Genomic DNA, 21,979 nt, shown 5'->3' with positions numbered 1-21,979 from the left:
TTTTCTTACTAGAGTAGAATCGAAAGAAATAACGTCTGGTAAATAAACTTCATGTTTAACCCACTACGGTGTGTATATCGGTCTTTTGTTAAAGAGTTTACTTTTACAGGTCGCGTGATCAATGTTAAGGTCATTAAAGTTGTGTATGTATCTACGCCATTTCCTGCCCGTCACAAACGGGGGGGGGGGGGTATCTACGTCATGGAACCTGACTACATGATGTAAAGGTTAGAGGTCGGGTCGACCCATTCAGTTATAATCAAGTGCAGGTGGTGAACTAGGTCTACCAACTTGGTCACCCGTTCCAGACTAACTTGTCTCCCCTTCTCTTGTGTTACAGAGAGTGCCAACAGTGACGTCTAGCCACGTCATTGACGTATCTTACAGAGATGTATCCACCTCCCCCACCTCCCTGTCCGCACCCCCACTCGCTTCGCCTCTGCACCCCCCCCCCCCCCCATCTCCCTGTCCGCACCCCCCATCCTTAAATGTATTTCCCTTAGTCTGTGTCCCCTCCCCTGGTTCAATGACCCCCCCCCCCCTTTACACTTCTCCCGGACTCCATGCGTCTGTCACCCGTCCGTCCCCCCCCCCCCCCACCTCCCTCTACACAGCATCGCTGTTACCTGAGAGACGGTGTCAACTTGCTCAAATCTTAATTAATTAGTTCATTAAACTTAATGGATGACAATTGATTCCGATGGGTAAAAATGAAATCGGATCTTTTTATTTCTCGTCGACGTCACTAATCGATTTAATGTCTAACCCATGTTTAATTTAGTCTTAACTAAATTCAATGATTGGAGTTTATTGTGTATGAATCAGTGTCAGTACTTGTAGAAACCTAAGTATCGAATCCATTTGTAGTTTAGTCTTAACTAAGTTCGATGGATAGAGTTCTTGTAGAATCCTCGTAAGGGCAATACAGTATCGAATCCAAGTATTTGTTTTTGGTATTGATGTTTTTTAACCTGTGTCAGTGTTATTGGTATCGGTGATGTAGCCAAGCTATCCGGTTAAATAGCTTTAACGTTTCTAATAGCCTTTCTTACAAGTACTTAGATCTGGTATGTTCAAGTAATGACTGAATTTTGAAACTACACACGCACCTACATACATCACACACACACACACACACACACACACAAGCTAGCATAGATGCTGATGGTATGAGTAACTATTGACACTGGAGTCGCCTCCCTTTGTTTGATGAATGAACCACCGCACCAGCTGAATGTAAACCTCGGCTGTGTGGCTGTGGACGTTTATTAAAATACCCACATCTCCTTCCGTGTGTGATCACAACCAGCTTAGAGATGTGAATGTTTCGGGCCAATATTTCACTTTACCGCCATGTTGGATGTTGAACCAGGCCGTGTTGAGGCGAGATGGACTCGATCGTTTACTGTCTGTGTGGGTTTGTAGTCTTGTTACTTGCTGGAGTAACTTGTTACTTACCGTCTGTGTGGGTTTGTAGTCTTGTTACTTGCTGGAGTAACTTGTTAATTACCGTCTGTGTGGGTTTGTAGTCTTTACTTGCTAGAGTAACTTGTTACTTTCTGTCTGTGTGGGTTTGTAGTCTTGTTACTTGCTGCAGTAACTTGTTACTTGCTGCAGTAACTTGTAACTTGTTGGAGTAACTTTTTACTTGCTGGAGTAACATGTTACTTGCTGGAGTAACTTGTTGGTTGTTTGTTAGATAAGTGGTAGTTTTCTGGGATTTATTTGTCCAATATAGTATTCAACCTGGATATTAGCTGTATTATGATCTAGCAGTTGGCAAACTACATTTGGATAGCTTTGACCTGTCGATACGAATAATTTTCAATACCTACTCTTATGCAAAGTTGATTAAAGTAGCATTGTCTAGTGAGTCTAGTGTATTGTGTGGTCTATACTAAAGCCATTGTTCTACTTTTTACTTTCTCGTATATACGTAGTATAGAGAAAGTATTGTAATCGTGCAAAAAAAAAATCGAGATTTTTACAAATCTCGACGTTTTACACCTCACTGATACGGTAAAACATAATTTTGCAATCTTGTCCGTATGTCTGTGTGTGTCTGTGTGTCTGTGTGTAAACACGATAACTTGAGTACCGTTACAGCTAGGTTGATGAAATTTCATATATAAGTATTATATCAAAATCGTAGATCCGTATCAACTTTTGAGCGATTTCCGATAACCGGAAGTGGTACTTTTTCTACTTTGAATTTTTCAAAAGCCTATAACTTGAGTACTAATTAAGATAGACAAATGAAATTTCACATGTAAGTAAAAGATCTAATTCTCTACCTTCTGTCAAATTTTGAGTAATTTCCGTTGATCGGAAGTACTAATTTACGCTATTTCCGATTTCTCAAAAAACGCATGTAAATTTATAAAGTGCTAATAATATTGCGCACTATTACGCGCATTTGGTTTTGGTGCTCGCTTGGTGCGCATTTTTTTTTCTACTAGATTTTATTCTATTTTTAAAAGTTTAAGTAAACAAAAATCATGTCTATATTCCGAGTTGACATCCCACGTAGTGTTATATTAGAATATTCGAGAAAGTTTAGGGGAGATCACTCCCGGTTTATTTTGAATGGATTTCTTTACTGGCAATTTATTCGTTTAATTTTTGTCATAGTTTTGTTAAGAATATTTTACTTGTCTTTTTTTTGTAATGCACGTCTAATTAATTCTATGCCCGTCTAATTAACGTAGCACGTCTGATTAATTTCTGCGCGTCTAAAATTAATTAGTAGTAACGTGTCTTTAGATTTTTTTGTCAAGCAATACAGGAAACGTGGTGGGCCATTGAGGCATGAAATCGATACTTTGTCGTCGATCTGACATGCACACAAAGGGGCTTGCAATACCTGTTGTACGGTCGCGATGACTATCGGCAGGTTTAAGTGTATGGCTCATTGATCGGTTATAGCGCGAGGTGACAATATGTTAAGGCTTTTACCGATGAGCTGTATCCACATATTGAACCGGTTAGCTAATTTCGCCGATATCGATATTTTAATTACACTTTGTTAGGGTTATTGTTTATGTCAGATGTAAGGTTAGGGTTTGTGTATGTTTTGTTTTTAAAGTATCGTTGTCCACTATACTACGAATACGCGTTATGGCTAATAGACATGTCCATAAGTATGTACCATGCGTTTAATTGTGCAGGTAAGGAGTCCCTTTGGTCGCTTCAACCTTGGCTCACCTTGTGTGACGTCATTAGTAGACCAGCATCCGGGCTGTTTACCTGGCCTGTCATCTTCACATTCTCTTCCCCCCCCCCCCCCCCCCCCCCACCACTTTACCTACTGTGATGTAAGACGGCGCTAATTGTTCCCGATCTCAGCGCAAGGTCGTGCCATCACATCATAGGTATAAGGTTACCATGGGTGTTACCTCATCATAGGTATAAGGTTACCATGGGTGTTACCTCATCATAGGTATAAGGTTACCATGGGTGTTACCTCATCATAGGTATAAGGTTACCATGGGTGTTACCTCATCATAGGTATAAGGTTACCATGGGTGTTACCACATCATAGGTATAAGGTTACCATGGGTGTTACCACATTATAGGTATAAGGTTACCATGGGTGTTACCACATCATAGGTATAAGGTTACCATTGGTGTTACCACATCATAGGTATATGGTTACCATGGGTGCTACCACATCATAGGTATAGGGTTACCATTGGTATTACCACATCATAGGTATAATGTTACCATGGGTGTTACCACATCATAGGTATAAGGTTACCATGGGTGTTACTACATCATAGGTAGGTTATCGTGGGTGTTACCACATAATAGGTAGGTTACCATGGGTGCTAACACATCATAGGTAGGTTACCATGGGTGTTACCACATTGGTAGGTTACCATGGGTGTTACCACATCATAGGTACCCGTCCATCAGGGGCTGCCCCACATCATAGGTATAAGGTTACCACATCATAGGTATAAGGTTACCACATCATAGGTATAAGGTTACCCGTGGCGTTACCTGTTCATAAGTATAACATTACCAGCTGTGATTGTGCGGGATGGGTGAGATGTGGTCGTCCTTTATACTTGATACTCTCTTCGTGTCTAAGTTCTCTTTCTACACTTCTTCTTGCGTCTCCCCCTACCCCTTTAACTTTTCGAGTATTTAAAACACTGATACATGGTCGACACGATTCCCTACCTTCCAGTAGCGTACGCAGGGGGGGAGCAGGGGGAGCGGCCGCTCCCCCTCTGGCCATTTTTAGCAAAGTGGCGCCTTTTTGGAAACTTTTTAAACTCAAAGTTTTAAACATTGATATTTGTTAAAAAATTATCTTTGGTCGGCACATTTGAAACGTAAATCTCTGTGAATATTGTTCTTGCAATTACCAGTAAAAGGTGTGTGAGCAATACGGACTACTAACTTGTTATAACATATCAGTAAAAATTACTAACTAGTAAAAAACATTTGTACAAACTTTAAGTTAAGATGTTCTTTGTTTTATTTTATTTGTCTCTGTTTTCTTTTTATCGATTATTGTTATGTCAAAATGTTATATCGGTTTTAAAACATTTGACCAAATGGTGTTGGGTACTTACTGAAACTGAATAAGCTCAAGCAAGTATTAAGAATTTGCATTTTGGAATGTTTGTTTTGTTTAGCTCAATCTAAAACGACACCCCACACCCCCACAAGCACTTACTACCACACTCTACATGGTATCACACCAATCTCCCAACAACAACAACAACAAAAAAAAAACCCCACCACGATCGCTGAGGTCTAGCCTCGCCCCCACTCTTGAGGACCCAAACACCTTACCTCCCTTTATCCACCCCACCCGACCCTGGCACCCCACCATTCTTAACCCCCCCCCACCCCTTTTCATACACGATCCTGACACCCGCTCAATCCCCTACTGCAAGACTTTTCAATCTCCATCACAACGTACAAGACAGTGATTTGATCGAATGGACCGTCCAGCCTATGACCTGACAACCTACTAACATTACCCGGTCCACCCCATATGAACTGGACAATACACTACCCTTTCTCTCCCCACCCTCTCCGCTCCATACCTTCTTATTATGTCAAAAAAATTATCTTTAAAGAACAATAAAAGTCAGTAGCTAATTAAAAAGTGCATGATCTGTAATGTAAGACGGATATTTTAGTTATATGTAGGCTATTATTCCGAGTCTTTTACTTCTATTTTTAAAAGCTGGGTTTTATACCAACTCTGATTTAAAAAACTTGCATTATGCTGTAAAAGTTTAGCATTTATGATGACAATATATTTAATTCAGATTGTAGATAAAATATTTTTGTAAAAACGAATAGTATTAAACTACTTTATTAGATTCTTAAGTAGTTATTGATTTGTTTTGATATTTATAATAAAATATGTAGACATATACATATTTATATTAAGATATTGATTATTTCCCCTTTTCGCTAGTCTTAATAGATGTCCCAGGAATTATTATGCATTTTTAGCGCAATTTCCATACTGACAATTCACATTATTAATTCGTTCTGGATGGATGTGTGTCCGCAGCTTTAAGTCGTATCTCCTCCTCAACGAAGCAATATCGAGGACTAGTTCCAAAGCAAATATGTTAAGCAAGTTCCGAGGATGATTGTGGGCCAAAAAAATTCCCGGAATTCCTTCCTGGATTTCCCGGAAAAGCCAAAAAACCTCGAAAAAATGCAGTTTTTGGTCCATATCTCGGCAACCAGACCACTTAGCGACTTGAAACATTTACCAATCGATTTCTGCCATAATTTAGAACAATATTGCCGAAGAAAGTTTTCAAAAATATCCTTCGTTCGGTCACAAAAAATTTGCTGAATATATGATTTATCTCGATTTAAAATTGTTATTTTATTTCTTCAGAGTGCTAATTTAAATTTATTTTACATCATATCGAAGAAATATTATACAGCTAATATATATATACGAGAAAAATGGCCCGTTGAGGAAGGATACACCGGGCGCTAGGTTGATAGTGCTGTCTCTTTTCTCTAAACTAAAACCAACCCACCCCCCCCCCCCCCCACACACACACCACCCCCACCCCCCCACCCACCCCCACCCCCACCCCCCAAAAAAACATGTCTACCGTCCCATTCAGCGAAATATAATTATATACTTTTTCCAGTGTCCGCCCCCTCCCCGAAAATTCTACCCCCGCCCCCGAAAATTTCAAGTACCCCACCCCTCTCCGGGGAGGAAAAAGTCTGAAAGAAACACTGGTGTCGCGCTTAGCCACTACGCGAAGAATTGCATTAAAGAAATTGCGAGAAAACCACTTTTTAGATTAGACACATTAATTAGGCGGTAATTTTATTATAGAGTATCGATGAGGAAACCACCCCACCCCCCACCCCCCACCCCCCACTCCCAAAAAAAACATGTCTACCGTCCCATTCAACGAAATATAATTATATACTTTTTCCAGTGTCCGCCCCCCTCCCCGAAAATTCTACCCCCGTCCCCGAAAATTTCAATTACCCCCACCCCTTTCCGGGGAGGAAAAAGTCTGAAAGAAACACTGGTGTCGCGCTTAGCCACTACCCGAAGAATTGCATTAAAGAAATTGCAAGAAAACCACTTTTTAGATTAGACACATTAATTAGGCGGTAATTTTATTATAGAGTATCGATGAAGAAATTTCTTTTGAGTTGGGGAGGGGGAGGGGCTCAGACGTTCTTACGCGGGGGGTGGGGCTTCGCCCCTACCCGAAGAATTGTATGCAAGAAACTCTTCACGCAAACCACTTAGATTAGACAACATTTCCTCTTTATTCAATGTTTACGCCAGAAGCAATGACGTCATTATATTACTGTGAGATTATTTTCAACTCTATGCTAAATGTGTCGACGTCATACTTCGTTTTTCGAATTACTATGCATGTTTTTAAATTGCTTGTCTTTTCTCTAGAGCGTTCTTGTCAGACAGATAGATAGATAGATAGATAGATAGATAGATAGATAGATAGATAGATAGATAGATAGATAGATAGATAGATAGATAGATAGATAGATAGATAGATAGATAGATAGATAGATAGATAGATAGATAGATAGATAGATAGATAGATAGATAGATAGATAGATAGATAGATAGATAGATAGATAGATAGATAGATAGATAGATAGATAGATAGATAGATAGATAGATAGATAGATAGATAGATAGACAGACAGCGAAACTATTATTATAGATATATATATATATATATATATATATATATATATATATATATATATATATATATATATATATATATATATATACTTATATAGAAGATATTACAATTTCGGCGCCTTTTTTGCTATTTCCGCTCCCCCTACACTGAAAACCTGGATACGCCTCTGCTACCTTCTTTTATGTTCTTCTGTGGACTCTACAACATAGCTAAATACTAGTAACTGCTTTGTACCAACCCGTCGTTAAACGAGCATAGATATCAATGGACGTGTTCAGCTTAGCTTTTCTTCACACATTCTTTCAAGACGTTTCCTCATCTAGCCTGCACTATAACGACTGATATATGAGCAGTGCTGCTGTACACGACATGCCTAGTTTGTATATTGCTTGCACTTTCAACGCCACGAAACAGGGGAGGGAATAACAGGTGACATGCAGTACTCAGTATCCACACCAAGTTACAAACTCGACGTCGGTTAAAATTAAACTTAAACCAATTTTTATAAATCCGTATTTCTTGCGTGGTCACGGTCGTTTCAAACAGAGCGACCGAATGAAGTGTGACGTCACTGAGGGGGGGGGGGGGTTGTTTGATGAACCGGTGTGAACTACTTTCGGTTTGCCTAAGGTCAATATTTAGTTCTGTAGCAGACGACCAAAAAGGCGCCAAGTGCATAGAGGGATTTTACTACAGTCAGCCATTTTGAATTTTTTTTTCACGCGATTTTTTTTAAAGCTTAGCAGGCAAACACAAACATATAAACAATACAGTCATACGTTGGCTGACTTATAAAAAAGTCTATACAGTCATACGTTAGCTGACTTATAAAAACAAGTCTTTACAGTCATACGTTAGCTGACTTATAAAAAAGTCTATACAGTCATGCTTTAGTTGACTTATAAAAAAGTTTATACAGACATGCGATTGTTGACTTTAAAAAAAAAGTCTATACAGTGATGCTGTGTTTAAATAAGATCAATTTTAATCTTTTGAAAACAAACACAGCGAACTGTAAACATGGACTTATTTAACCCATAGCCGTCTACAGCATGCTGAAACATGTATCTGATTCTATAAATCTCTAGATATAATCACATCGCACACTCGTATAGCTAAATCAGGATTCTCAACCAGTGGGACTTAAGTACCCCAATAACGGTGTTCTGTAGTTTTAAGATGGAAGCTTACTTTATAAGAATTAGATACTTGAATGTTTCAAAAAGTAGATGTCATGCTTGCAGTAGTTTTAATACAATAGTAAGGAGCCGTAGACTGGAGGGGTACCTCACAAAACTAAGATGTGAGAACCACCTTGAGGAAGAACAATTAGGTCAATGGATTGAGTGCGACAGGTGTTGTCATCCAGGGCAGCATAAATGTCAGCACCATCAATGTGGTTTTATGTTCTGTGCTATTGTTGTCACCCCTCCCTCCCCCACCCTCCCCCACCTACATGAGAGCCGATCACATGAGAGTGGATCTTTGTTTTTGTTTACCTCTGTGGCTAATTGCCGATTTGACAAGTATTGTACCTGCTTTGAATAACAGCGATGAGAATTCGGTCGCTGATATTGGCGTGACCTTGATGCGCGCGCATCAATCAGCAGTAATTGGGTGAGGAACACGCAAGGTTGTGTCATCTTAATGACGGCTATTGATGTCAGTCAGATGTCAGTCTAATACTGAATTTAAATGTCAGATGTCAGTCAAATACTGAATATAAATTTCTGTCATTTATATATCGACGTTAAATGTCTATCAGTTATACACTGAACTTGTAGTATTTTGTCTAATGCCGAAGATGCCGTTTTCACCTTTTTGTTCCAATCTAAAACTCATCACTTTCTACCGCTAAAACAATCCACCACTTCTACACGTTCTTTATTACGGGTGCATCACTCACATTTTCCCTGAGTCATATCGACAAGATTTGAGAACAACGCTCGTCTGTTGTAGGGAGCCACGTGACCAACGTTACGGTGACGTCATACCTTCTGCGTGGGTGTCAGGCTGACACAGGGCGTCAGTGCAGGGGAGTTATGCGGCTTCGTGTTGTGGTAGGGGAGGGAGGGGGCAATGATTTATTCCAGTTCTAGTAATTTGTGTGTGTGTGTGAACTTGTCATCTGAAATTATTATTCAACAAAAAACTACTTGTACATTGTCATTAATGGGGGATCGCTGTTTTTTTTTTCTGATTTTTTTTTTTTTGGAAAAAACTATTCAAGGGGAGTTGTTGCCCCTGCCATCTGGTGATTGTCTCCCGTACGACATTGTTGTTTAGCCGGGGGAGAAAGTACGTTGACCTTATTTAAAGGTTTATTAAGGGTAAAAAAAAAAGCGGTCAAAACAGAAAATCGACCACTTCCTATAACTATATGTTTTTATGTTGTTTTAAAGTGTTCCATTGTAGTTAACTTCATGGCTGCTCTCCTCATTGTAGGTATGTAAACACCCCTTGCGATACCCCTCAATTTTAGTATGTTTATTCCCCTTTGCTGCACCCCTCAGTTTTATCATGTAGACACCCCTGGATACACCCCTCACTGTCGATATATAGACAACCCTTGATACACCCCTCACTTTTAATATATAGACACACCAGCCTGCAGTTTTATTATGTAGACACCCCTCACCCTTGTCTGCACCCCCCCCCCCCCACTCAGTATATAGACACCCCTTGCTCTTTTCCCCCACCGACCCTGGCAAGACTACACCATCTCCAAATGCCAGGTTGGCGTGACACAAATGTTTACCATCTACATATGCAAGATTTTTTAAAACTATTTAACCTAAATTTAATTACAATGATTGATATTATTAAAATGTTTTTGTTAGGTTAATTAAAAAGTAATAAAATTGTTAGTAGGTTAATTAAAAAGTAATTAAATTGTTAGTCACTTGAGCTAAACAATTTTGTTCCTCTAATTAAATATTATTATTTTTTATCATAGGGCTGATATTTATTTAAATTATAATTGGTAATTGGGCTTGTAATTAAGCGATTCCACGGCGCAATTATGGTCGAAGTAACTGATTGATTAGTAATTAATTACTAAAATAATTGAGCTGTTTGATGGCGGTATGGGAAATCGATACGAGCTTGAGGTGGAATGTGATCAGTAATTAATTAGAGAATGTGATCAGTAATTAATTAGAGAATGTGATCAGTAATTAATTAGAGAGTGTCTGGACCGTGGTCGAAGGATTTAGATTGTAATTAATTGTGTGGGCGTGTCCTGTAGTCAGTGCTAGATGGACGGTCGGTTGGTTCGTGTCTGGGTCTGTATTACAGGTGTGGATGTTCTTATCGGTTAGCCGTGCCCTCGTACTCGTATTGTAAATGTGTCGATTATACGTGAGTCTTAAGGTTGTTGTTATATGTATGGTTGAAGACAGGGTTCGGGTTAGTTTTAAGTGTATGGTATTCTGTGATACTAGTTGTTATAGGTAGTTGTGGTATGTCGAGGATATAGAAATATTAGACCTTACATTGTGACTAGTGAATTCTGGGGGCAGAGGGCTGGTCTGTTTGATGAGACGGACACTAAATGACCATTAGTGATGGGGCTGACTGGAATAACATGAAACAAATGAATTGGACAGGTTGGATGTGACTGATATGAAACAAATGACATTAACAGGTAGGATGTGACTCATATGCAACAAATGACATGGACGAGTAGGATGTGACTGACATGAAACAAATGACATTAACAGGTAGGATGTGACTCATATGCAACAAATGACATGGACGAGTAGGATGTGACTGACATGAAACAAATGACATTAACAGGTAGGATGTTACTGATATGCAACAAATGACATTAACAGGTAGGATGTGACTGATATGCAACAAATGACATGAACAGGTAGGATGTGACTTATATGCAACAAATGACATGAACAGGTAGGATGTTACTGATATGAAACAAATGACATGGACAGGTAGGCTGCCACTTTCCCGGAAACACGTGACCTAGCTATGTAGACTTGGAGTTATCTGCCGTCTGCTACATAAGTCATCTGTTGACTGCATCCGTTATCGCCTCTCTCTGATTTATTATGTAACACAATTCTCACCTCTCCCCACCCCAGCCTACACATTAGGAACTTGGCTTATCTCCTCTGACGTCATACATATAACCCCCCCCCCCCCCCCCTTGCCGCTTGCCTCCTACCTCAATTAACTAGTGAATGATGGTGAAATTTTTTTTTATTGTCTCCAATAAGGCAGTCATTGCTAAAATTAGAATCACCATAAATCCATGTCAAAATAAATTTGTGTTTAGACTATTAGACTTTATAATGGTGCTACTTTACTCTGTTCAAAATTGTCAGTATTTGCGTACAAGAATAAAATATTAACCTAAAATTATTACTGATTTTATTTTTATAAAACATTTTAAGAACTTTGTTTTGTTTGTCAATATTGTTAAATTATATTACTGTTTTGAGAACATTTTTACGGCATGTGATATGAAAGCGGAAGTCTAGTTTTATCAATCCGAGTTTTTGATAAGTTGATGTATTTCTGCCACGCCCAAACATGCGCGAGCACGTTCAAGTGTTGATTCTAGCATTTATCAACTCCTACCCTCTCAACTTACATCACAAATTATTCACTTGACCTTTTTAAACATACAAAACTTAAAATTTGAATTTTAGTATCTATAAGAGCAGATTTTATACCCGTATAGAGACTACTCACTCTTACACATGACGTCACAGTATAGGGGTTATCGATGTTGACATGAATTTGCTGTCATCGAAACAATGCGGGAAAAAATTACAAGGGGTGTGGGTGGGGGGGGGGGAGTCTATAAACAGTCATCTTTGGAACGAGTAGATCCGGGACATGTTTTTTTTTATTACTAAAAGTTTATGAAGGCTGATTTTTCTTGCCATTTGAACCCCAATGTTTACTGTTTGCCGTCGTGTAAGTGAATTACCCCTCTGTGTGTTACAGGAAGGGGCGCAGGAAGGACAAGGACTCGCCCACTCCCCCAAATGCCGAGGAACAGAAGGAATACCTGGAGGACCCCAACATCAAGGACAGGATATCAGACGCCGACTTCTTCAAACTCGTGGCCCTGCCGCCTATGTTAGACCTTAACGAGTGGCTAGCCACACACAGTAAGTTGTCTCTGGTGGTTTACTTTACTTTGTACTGTATCCACGTCATGTCTCTGGTGTGCTGGTTTACTTTGTACTGTATCCACGTCATGTCTCTGGTGTGCTGGTTTACTTTGTACCGTATACACGTCATGTCTCTGGTGTGCTGGTTTACTTTGTACTGTATCCACGTCATGTCTCTGGTGTGCTGGTTTACTTTGTACTGTATCCACGTCATGTCTCTGGTGTGCTGGTTTACTTTGTACTGTATACACGTCATGTCTCTGGTGTGCTGGTTTACTTTGTACTGTATCCACGTCATGTCTCTGGTGTGCTGGTTTACTTTGTACTGTATCCACGTCATGTGTCTGGTGTGCTGGTTTACTTTGTACTGTATCCACGTCATGTCTCTGGTGTGCTGGTTTACTTTGTACTGTATCCACGTCATGTCTCTGGTGTGCTGGTTTACTTTGTACTGTATCCACGTCATGTCTCTGTAGTGCTGGTTTACTTTGTACTGTATACACGTCATGTAATTTCTAATAAGTTCCTACATGACCTACCTAACAAGGACCTACATGACCTTTATCTCAACCATGACATGGAGAGACAACTCCAAAATCAAACAACTGCTGCCTTGTAGTTTGTTCTTGGTTGGACAAAGACTATGGAGACAAATCCAAAAAGAAAAGCAGGCCGAAATCGGAGTCAATGGCCTAAATGGCGCATAGACAGTTGACACGTATCCTTAATTTTGTTGGAGCGGATCTCTTCCAACACTAAAATTAAGAACGAAGAAGAAGAAACCATGGCATATGTGACCTACCTCCTAACAAGGGCCCGCATGACCTTCCCTGTAACTAGGAACCAAATGACCTATCTAAAAAGAACCAAATGACCTATCTAACAAGGAACCAAATGACCTACCTCCTAACAAGGAACCAAATGACCTATCTAACAAGGAACCAAATGACCTACCTCCTAACAAGGAACCAAATGACCTACCTCCCAACAATCCCCCTAATGACCTATCACCCGTTTCTGCCTTAATTTCATAAACCTTGCACGCTGTCTGGAATCACCTCCCCTTCCTCCCCCTCCGGGCACGCACCTCACCCCACACGTACCCCACCCCACACGTACCCCACCCCACACGTACCCCACCCCACACGTACCCCCTAATTGAATTAACATTTTCACAGCCGGACAATCGATCTTCTGTCCTGGGTTTAACACGGGTCAGTTTGGGTCATCCGCGTCTGTCCACGAGACATTATTTCCCTTCATTACATTCAAACTCTCAACCTTTGTCTTTTTTTTTTCTTCATTTCCATCACATTGATTTTTTTAAATTGATAAAATAAACGCATTGCTACACAATTGTTATTGCATTTTTAATTAAATTAAAATTATATAAAACAATGAAACAAATTTGCTTTAAAAACAAAGAAACAAATTTTCTATTGTAAACAATGAAACACATTTGCCGTTAAAACAAAGAGAAAAATTAACCATTTGTTGACAAACGACGAAAAAAAATTTTTTTTAATTTCGAAAAGAACTTAACAAATTTATTATTACAGGGTCCGTAGCGGACCTTGAATCCTTGAAAAACCCTTGAATTTTCTTTTGGGATTTGGCTATGGACCCTGTATTAATTTTAAAAAAAAAACAGATCAAGTTGCCTGTGAAAAAAAAAACGCTACAAATCTTGTTGTCGAAATGAGAACAAAACACAGATCAACTTGTTATCAAAAAACGACATAACAAACTTTGAGTAGAGCGAAATTTTAAACTGCTGTGTGAATCCGAGCGATGGAAGTTTATATAAGCGAGCGCTGTGTTGAAACAGAGGCCGAGACGGAATCCCAGAGTGCATTCGTCAATGGCCCCGCTAATAGAAGCCCAATATTGACGTCCTATCATTGGCTGTTGATATTGATGTTGTTTTATTAAAAAAAAAATAATCGTTCTCAATAAATTGTCAGGGAGATGAAAGAGGGGTGGGGGTGAGAGGGGTGTGTGCAAACCTTTGTTGTTGTTTTAGTGCGGCTTTCACGAATGTCATTTTTTATTAAATGATGCATCATTCTATTCCCCTATACTCCCCCTTCCCCCAACACTTGCATGCCGCTTTTTTTTTCTACATTTATTAGTTTGGGAAAACAGGGTAAAGATAAGAATTGATTAACTAAAATTTATAGACGTCTAGATCTAAGTTTCTCATTTTTAAAAAAAATCATTTTAAACTTGCCTACACAAAACTTATTTCTGTCCAGTAATATTAAATGCAACATAGATCTAGTAAATATAGATTTACATCCACATAGTTTCAGAAGCTGGGTGGTAAAATTCTACAAAAGGGATAGAGTTAAAAATATATAGGTGTGCTGATTGGCGTGAACAACAACGTCAAACTTGTTTCAATGGAAGATTTGGAATGTTGTGTGCTATGTGTGGTGTTTTCTTATAACTAAGGTTATGTGTGGGTTGGGGGGGCTGTGTTGTATATATTCTCTTCATTGCATTATATGTGTGTGCGTTTTACTGCGTTCTGTGGAGTGGAGCGGGTTCCATAACCTCTAGGTGTGTGAGGTTAACTACCCTCTAGGTGTGTGGGGTTTTCTGTCCTCTGTGGGGTTTTATGTCCTCTGTGGGGCTTCCCTCCCCTCTGGGTGTGGGGTTCCCTGCCTGCTATATGTGTGTGGGGTTCCATGCCTGCTATATGTGTGTGGGTTCCCTGCCTTCTATGTGTGTGGGTTCCCTGCCTTCTATGTGTGGGGTTCCCTGCCTGCTATATGTGTGTGGGTTCCCTGCCTTATATGTGTGTAGGTTCCCTACCTTCCATGTGTGGGGTTCCCTACCTGCTATATGTGTGTGGGGTTCCCTGCCTGCTATATGTGTGTGTGATATTCCCTGCCTGCTATATGTGTGTGGGTTCCCTGCCTTCTATGTGTGGGGTTCCCTGCCTTCTATGTGTGGGGTTCCCTGCCTTCCATGTGTGTGGGCTCCCTGCCTTCTATGTGTGTGGGTTCCCTGCCTTCTTTGTGTGGGGTTCCCTGCCTTCCATGTGTGGGGTTCCCTGCCTTCCATGTGTGGGGTTCCCTGCCTGCTATATGTGTGTGGGTTCCCTGCCTTCTATGTGTGTGGGTTCCCTGCCTTCTATGTGTGGGGTTCCCTGCCTTCTATGTGTGGGGTTCCCTGCCTTCTATGTGTGGGGTTCCCTGCCTTCCATGTGTGTGGGTTCCCTGCCTTCCATGTGTGTGGTTTCCCTGCCTTCCATGTGTGTGGGTTCCCTGCCTTCTATGTGTGGGTTCAGTACCCTCTATGTGTGTGGGTTCCCTGCCTTCTATGTGTGGGGTTCCCTACCTTCTATGTGTGGGGTTCCCTGCCTTCTATGTGTGTGGGTTCCCTGCCTTCTATGTGTGGGGGTCCCTGCCTTCTATGTGTGTGGGGGTACCAGCCTTCTATGTGTGTGGGGGTCCCCTGTCTTCTATGTGTGTGCGATCCCACACCTTGTAACGAGCCAGTGCATGTCTGGTTGTATCAACCCCACCTGTTACCCCCCTTTACCTGGGTGCAGACACAGTTACGGCCCTTTGTCTTGGACTCAAACCTCGACTTCACGTCTAGCTAGCGCCACCCCGCCTTTTGAGGGCGGACATATCAAAAAGACATACGCCGTGTGCGATGATACAAAACAAACGTCCATATCATTGCCAGATGGAGTGACACAACACCCATGGCACCCCTCAGAAGCCCCCCCCCCCTCCCCCCACCGCCAGCCGCGACCTCTAGAATAAAAACCGTTACTTGAGGGCGGGGTGTATAAAAATACAGGGGTGTCGGGGCCAAACACATTTGGTAAGTGATATTTGTCTTAGTTATGTCACCGCCTCTGTGATGTGCTTCCTGTGTGTGTGCAGATAATTGAAGGCTTAAAGGTTACGTAACCGTGATTCAGAGGCCCCAGGAAAGTGTTTGGGGGTGGGGGGGGGAGATGTTGGTGCTAGAAATACCGTGGACGTGTTATTGTTGTTACCCATACCTGGCTTTGATGTTGTGTCTGGCACTGTAGTCTGGCCAGACTGGTAGGGGGGAGGGGGGAATGGGAGGCTGGATGGTGAAATTTGATATTAATTAGTGGCCTAGCGCTATAGTTTTTACATTTCAATAGTGCTGTCGGGTGGTAGAGCGCTTGATTGTTAACCCGCAAATCACGAGCTCAGTGCCCGAGTTAGTTGCGTGTCCTTGAGTCCAATCAGCTCTAATGGGTACCTATCCGGTGAGTCTACTTGTGCCTAATACCCAAAAAAACGTACTCGCTTCTAACCTACGTGTCTGTTCTCTCGAGTCTAGGCTAACGGCTCGGGTTATTTGATGCTCAAGCAGTAACCCTAGTACCTTAGGTACATCTGATCACTGATGTACCACCCAGTTCAAAGCTCGATACTGCAGTAATACACAAAAGTTTGACGCCACTGGCCGAATCTGTCTGTGTGTTTGTTGATTCTGGGAGCATAGTGTGACAGTCAGACGACATCACATCAGATATCCAACACCTCAGACATCTGGCATGTTAAATCTGACACCAAAACCATCTGACAGCTAACATAAAACATGGCATCTAACATGCATCATCTAACATGCAACATTTAACCATCAACATTTACCATCAGATCATGTTTATAAAACCAGATACACCTGCCCCCCAGTGTTGTAATGTAACCCATTACAAAATTGTTGATCTTAAATCCCCCATCCCCTCCCCTACTGCACGTTGTCACATGATCCCCGTATCCCCCTGACACAGATGATTTGTCCATTACGTAATTGTAGCAACGGTCCCCGGGTTCTAGACCCGTCACGTGCGTCACGGATCCAGATCGTCTGCCAATATTGTCGGTCTGGGTGGACACTGGACACCTTCCCACTCCCACCCCCACCCCCAACACGTGCAGAGGTTTACGCCTTTCTGTGTATAGTTAGGTAGGTCATCATTGGATATCATCTGTTGTCCATGCTTCTCAGTGTACATTACACCCAGACTCATGCCATTCAGTGGATAAGTGTCACGAATCTCTCATAGCTCACAAATACATTTAATACAGACAGATTTAAATAGTTCTAATAGAAAGGCCGATTTGTTGTTTACGATGCGGTGATGTGTCAAGGGAGAGCAATAGCAAATATCGTTGTTTGAACTCTTATCATGAGTTGTTCCCCCTTCAACTACGTCGACCGTGTAGCGGAATTTCCCGTTTCGGAGACCATTTCTAGAAATATTTGATAAACAACAGGTCAGCCAAATATAACATTTATCCCACGTCATTTGTTTTTATGTTGGATATATCCTTGGCATAGCTACAAAAATAGATTCTGTTTTCCATCTGTGCAGTGTATTATACACAGCTGTTTACTGAAAAAAATGTTGCCAGGTGTTTGTTGATAAGAAGCCATAATTGTTATCACGATTAGTGCCAGTTTGGCCAATAAGGATTTTATCATTGTAGACAGTGTTGTGGTGCAGGTTTGCTGCATGGCTTTGTCTGTCCTATGTGCATATGCTGGCTAATGTCATGGGGTCACTGACCTCTGGTTATTTCTGTATGAGCTAAAAATAGATCAGGATGGAACTCTGGTCTAACAGTGCTAGACTTTAGCTAGGGAGAAAATTACAGTGAAATGGGGGAGGGGAGAATATTGGAATTTTTTTTTTTTAAATACAGACTCCACTTTCAAACCCACCCATCCCCCATGCCAGCCCCACCTGATCATCAGCCTACCCCTCCACCTCAACCCCACTGTGCTGACCACCACTTTTTCTGACATTTACCATCACAAACGTCAGATGTGACTAACCTGTATTGTTAGTGTCATCGTCAAGTTCAAGGTTGCCACTGTTTTCCATATTTTGTGGCATTTTTTTTTTAAACATAAAATGTATAGCCTTACCATAAGTCAACTTATTTACAGGATTTTCTTTAGTCATGTACTAAATGTGGGTGGAGGTATTTGTGATTTATCCTCGCTCCCTTGAATTTGTCTCACCTCCATTATATTTGTGATTTGTCTCCCCTTCTTTGTGTATCTGAATTGTCTCCCCTCCCTAATATTTGTGATTTGTCTCCCCTTCTTTATGTATCTGATTTGTCTCCCCTCCCTTATATATCTGATTTGTGTCCCCTCCCTAATATTTTTTATTTGTCTCCCCTTCTTTATGTATCTGATTTGTCTCCCTCTATGTATCTGATTTGTCTCCCCTCCCTTGTATATCTGATGTGTCTCCCCTCCCTTATATATCTGAATTGTCTTCCCCAGCCATCTCTTTCTTCAACCATGTCAACCTAATCTATGGGGTGGTGTCTGAGTACTGTACAGCTGACTCCTGTCCCATCATGACAGCACCTGACAATGTGTAAGTACACATTTTATTATATAGATCTTTATTTTATTTTATTTATTTTTTTTTTTTTTTTTTTTTTTTTTTTTTTTTTTTTTTTTTTTTTTTTTTTTATTATACAGATCTTAGGAGTTATTTAACTTTGCTTTTAAGCACTGAAGGAGTTATCTAACTTTTCTTTTATTGATTGTATGAGTTATCTAACTTTTCTATAGTTTGTCTACTTCTTTTTTCTACAAATTTAATTATACAGATCTAACTTCTAACTTTTCTTTTATTGATTGTGTGAGTTATCTAACTTTTCTTTTAAGCATTGTAGGAGTTATCTAACTTCTCTATAGATTGTCTACTTCTTTTAATGCAATACACATTTTATTATACAGGTATTAGGAGTTATCTAACTTTTCTTTTATTGGATTGTATGAGTTATCTTACTTTTCTATAGATTGTCTACTTCTTTTAGTGCAGTTTTAGAAAAAAATGTCTTATACTTTACTTATGGATGTTGTCAAGTTGTTGTGATTTATGGATGTTGTCAAGTTGTTGTGATTTATGGATGTTGTCAAGTTGTGATTTGTAGTGCTCATCTCCTGATGTTGTATGACTTGCAGGCAATACTTCTGGTACGATGACAAAGGAAAGAAAAGCAAGCACACAGCATCCCAGTACATTGACTACGTGATGACACACATACAGAAAGTTGTCAATGACGAGTCTGTCTTCCCTACAAAGTTTGGTGAGTGACTTGAGAAGACAGAAAAATTTGTGTTTCGTGAAACAATGACAATAAGATTTACTGCTGTGATAGGCAGTTTTTTATAAGAATTGTTTTTTTCTTAAAACAATTCAGGTGATATAGTTTTTCATTAAAACTTGAGAAAGTCTCTGCCTTGGCTTGAGTCTCTAGGACTTATGTACAAACATGTTTGATGGGTACCTGACTAATTAGGGAAAATAAAGGCAGCTGGGCACTGACCATACTATCACTTCATAAGGTCAGAGAAAGAGATGAACTCTACTTGATCTGCCTCATGGACCATAGACAGAGCACTTTTTAAAAAGTTTGATTTCTCTTGAAATTTTAAAAAATGTATACCTTTAATTTTATTGAAAGCAAAAAGAAAAAAAAATTATTAATTTGTTAATTTATATGGTAAATAATAAAGTAATTTGTTTTTTATAACTAAGCCTTAAAATAATGTATACCAAGTACTTTTTGTTCAAATGAAGTACTTTTTAATGTAAATAAACTACATAGTGTAAAGACAATTTTTAAACAAACTTGATATGTAGAGCTATGTTTGTTTTTAAAACAAACTTGATATGTAGAGCTATGGTTGTTTTTAAAAAAAGCTTGATATGTACAACTATGTTTTAAAAACAAACTTGACATGTAGAGCTATGTTTTTTTTTAAAACAAACTTGATATGTAGAGCTATGTTTGTTTTTAAAACAAACTTGATATGTTCAACTATGTTTTAAAAACAAACTTGACATGTAGAGCTATGTTTGTTTTTAAAACAAACTTGACATGTAGAGCTATGTTTAATACTGGTACCCTTGTCTTTGGTCAACAGGCCATGCATTTCCCCCCGACCTGGAGGCTGTAGTCAAGCGCATCCACAAGTACCTGTTCCACGTCCTGGCCCACATCTACCACGCCCACTACAAACTCCTGCGCCAGCTGGGCCTCCACGCACACCTCAACACCCTCTTCACCCACTTCATGGTCTTCACCTCCAAGTTTGACCTGGTCCAAGACAAAGAGTCAGACATCCTCCTACACCTCTTCTCCCTCCTCCTCAAAAACCTCGCCGACCCGGCCCAGAATCCGAAACTGCGGGAGGGCCTGGGAATAGGAGAAGGGGTGATTGGACCCCCGTATGACTCTAAAACCACAGACAGCAGTTGCGAGAAGGATTCCAGTACCAGCTCCCAGCGTGTCAGCAACGGTGGCAGTAATCTCATTCACTCCCTCTGTGATACAAACTCTCAGGACTCCCCCATGGAGCACAACGGGCTGAAGAAAAGCTCCAGCCCCCCGCTCTCCCCCTCCCACCTGTCCCCGCACAAGGGGAGGGGCGAGGCCATGGACACGACCAAACCCCCCTCGGAGTGGTTGTCTAATTTACAGGTCTCGGCCACCTGATGGCCATTGTCTCCAAATGGCCAGAGTCTCCTGGTGGCCATCATCACGTGATGGCCAGCGTCTCAGGACAGTTGACTTCTCTGATCTTTCACTCGTTTAGTTAACCATTTCATGTCGGCCATTCCCGCTGACCAGAACTGTTTCTATTGTTTAATTATGTAATCACCTCCATTTTTGGGTGATCTCGTGGCATAATCCATATCCGCTATCCAAAATAAGGACAGAAAAAAAATATTTGGATACATCGACTGTTGTAAACACCAGTGATCCTTACTGTAACTGTCATAATGATGTAATTGGCTGAAATGTTGTCAGCCAATCTGCCATGAAGAGAAGTGGCAGAGAACTGGAATGCTTACCTGGCTACATTGATGCTATGTTGGAGCATTTCCATGATTGGATGTTAAAAGAGGACAGTAGCATTTAGAGTGGACAGAATCCATTTATATCTTTGCTTTTGAAATCCCTTTTATTTAATTTGACTCATAATTTGTTTTTTTATGATAGCTAATTTAGGCTAGACATCAACAAGAGGTTTACTTGTAAATTACTCATTTTTTGTTTTGTTAAATTTTGCAGTTTTGTAGCATGCTATGCTTAACTTGTTTATTCTAATTTTATAGAATAGAAGTTTGAATTTAGAATTTAGATTTGTTCTTTAGTTATTGGTTTGCATAATGAAACTAGATCTAGTAATGTTACAACTATAAAATATTAGTAATTACAAATACAACAAATTTATATAGAAAATATTTAAAATATTGTATTAGATATTTTTTTGAAAAGTATTTCTTTTGAATAATGAAATGTATAATCTTAGGATTTTGCCAACAATTTTAAATAGATTTTCTCCTAAACTTTAAAAATTTTATTCATCCATCAAACAGTTTATTTTGACTAATATTCCATTCAGGATTTTTTGCTGTAGATTAAAATGTTAATAAAATTGTGTGTGAGAAAGAGAGCATGGCTAGCCATCCATTAAAAGTGCAATATTCAAATACATTCATTCAATTTTTCTATGTAGTTTTAGTTCTAGGTTAAAGCAGAATTTTTGTTTCACTCTCTGGTCAAGTTTTTTTTTTTATATTGCTTCATTTTGCCGCCATTGTAA

At 40.0% G+C, this 21,979-nt stretch overlaps 1 protein-coding gene across 2 annotated transcripts in view; it reads left to right on the top strand.

Moving 5' to 3' along the window:
• Positions 1-21,979, top strand: part of LOC131956982 (MOB kinase activator 2) — a 46,755-nt gene extending 24,776 nt beyond the window's left edge. For both annotated transcript variants that reach the window (XM_059321668.1, XM_059321667.1), the window contains 4 exons: positions 12,168-12,334; positions 18,635-18,731; positions 19,328-19,452; positions 20,294-21,979. In XM_059321668.1, coding sequence (XP_059177651.1) covers positions 12,168-12,334; positions 18,635-18,731; positions 19,328-19,452; positions 20,294-20,865 — 961 coding nt within the window. In that variant the 3' untranslated portion in view covers positions 20,866-21,979. The remainder of the gene's footprint in view (positions 1-12,167; positions 12,335-18,634; positions 18,732-19,327; positions 19,453-20,293) is intronic.

The sequence above is a fragment of the Physella acuta genome, unplaced genomic scaffold (assembly GCF_028476545.2).
Source record: "Physella acuta isolate Inbredline_101_S28 unplaced genomic scaffold, ASM2847654v3 ptg001192l, whole genome shotgun sequence".
In the NCBI taxonomy this organism is placed as follows: domain Eukaryota; kingdom Metazoa; phylum Mollusca; class Gastropoda; family Physidae; genus Physella; species Physella acuta.
Note: the sequence above shows the minus strand (reverse complement) of the source record. Positions and strands in the feature narration are given on the sequence as shown.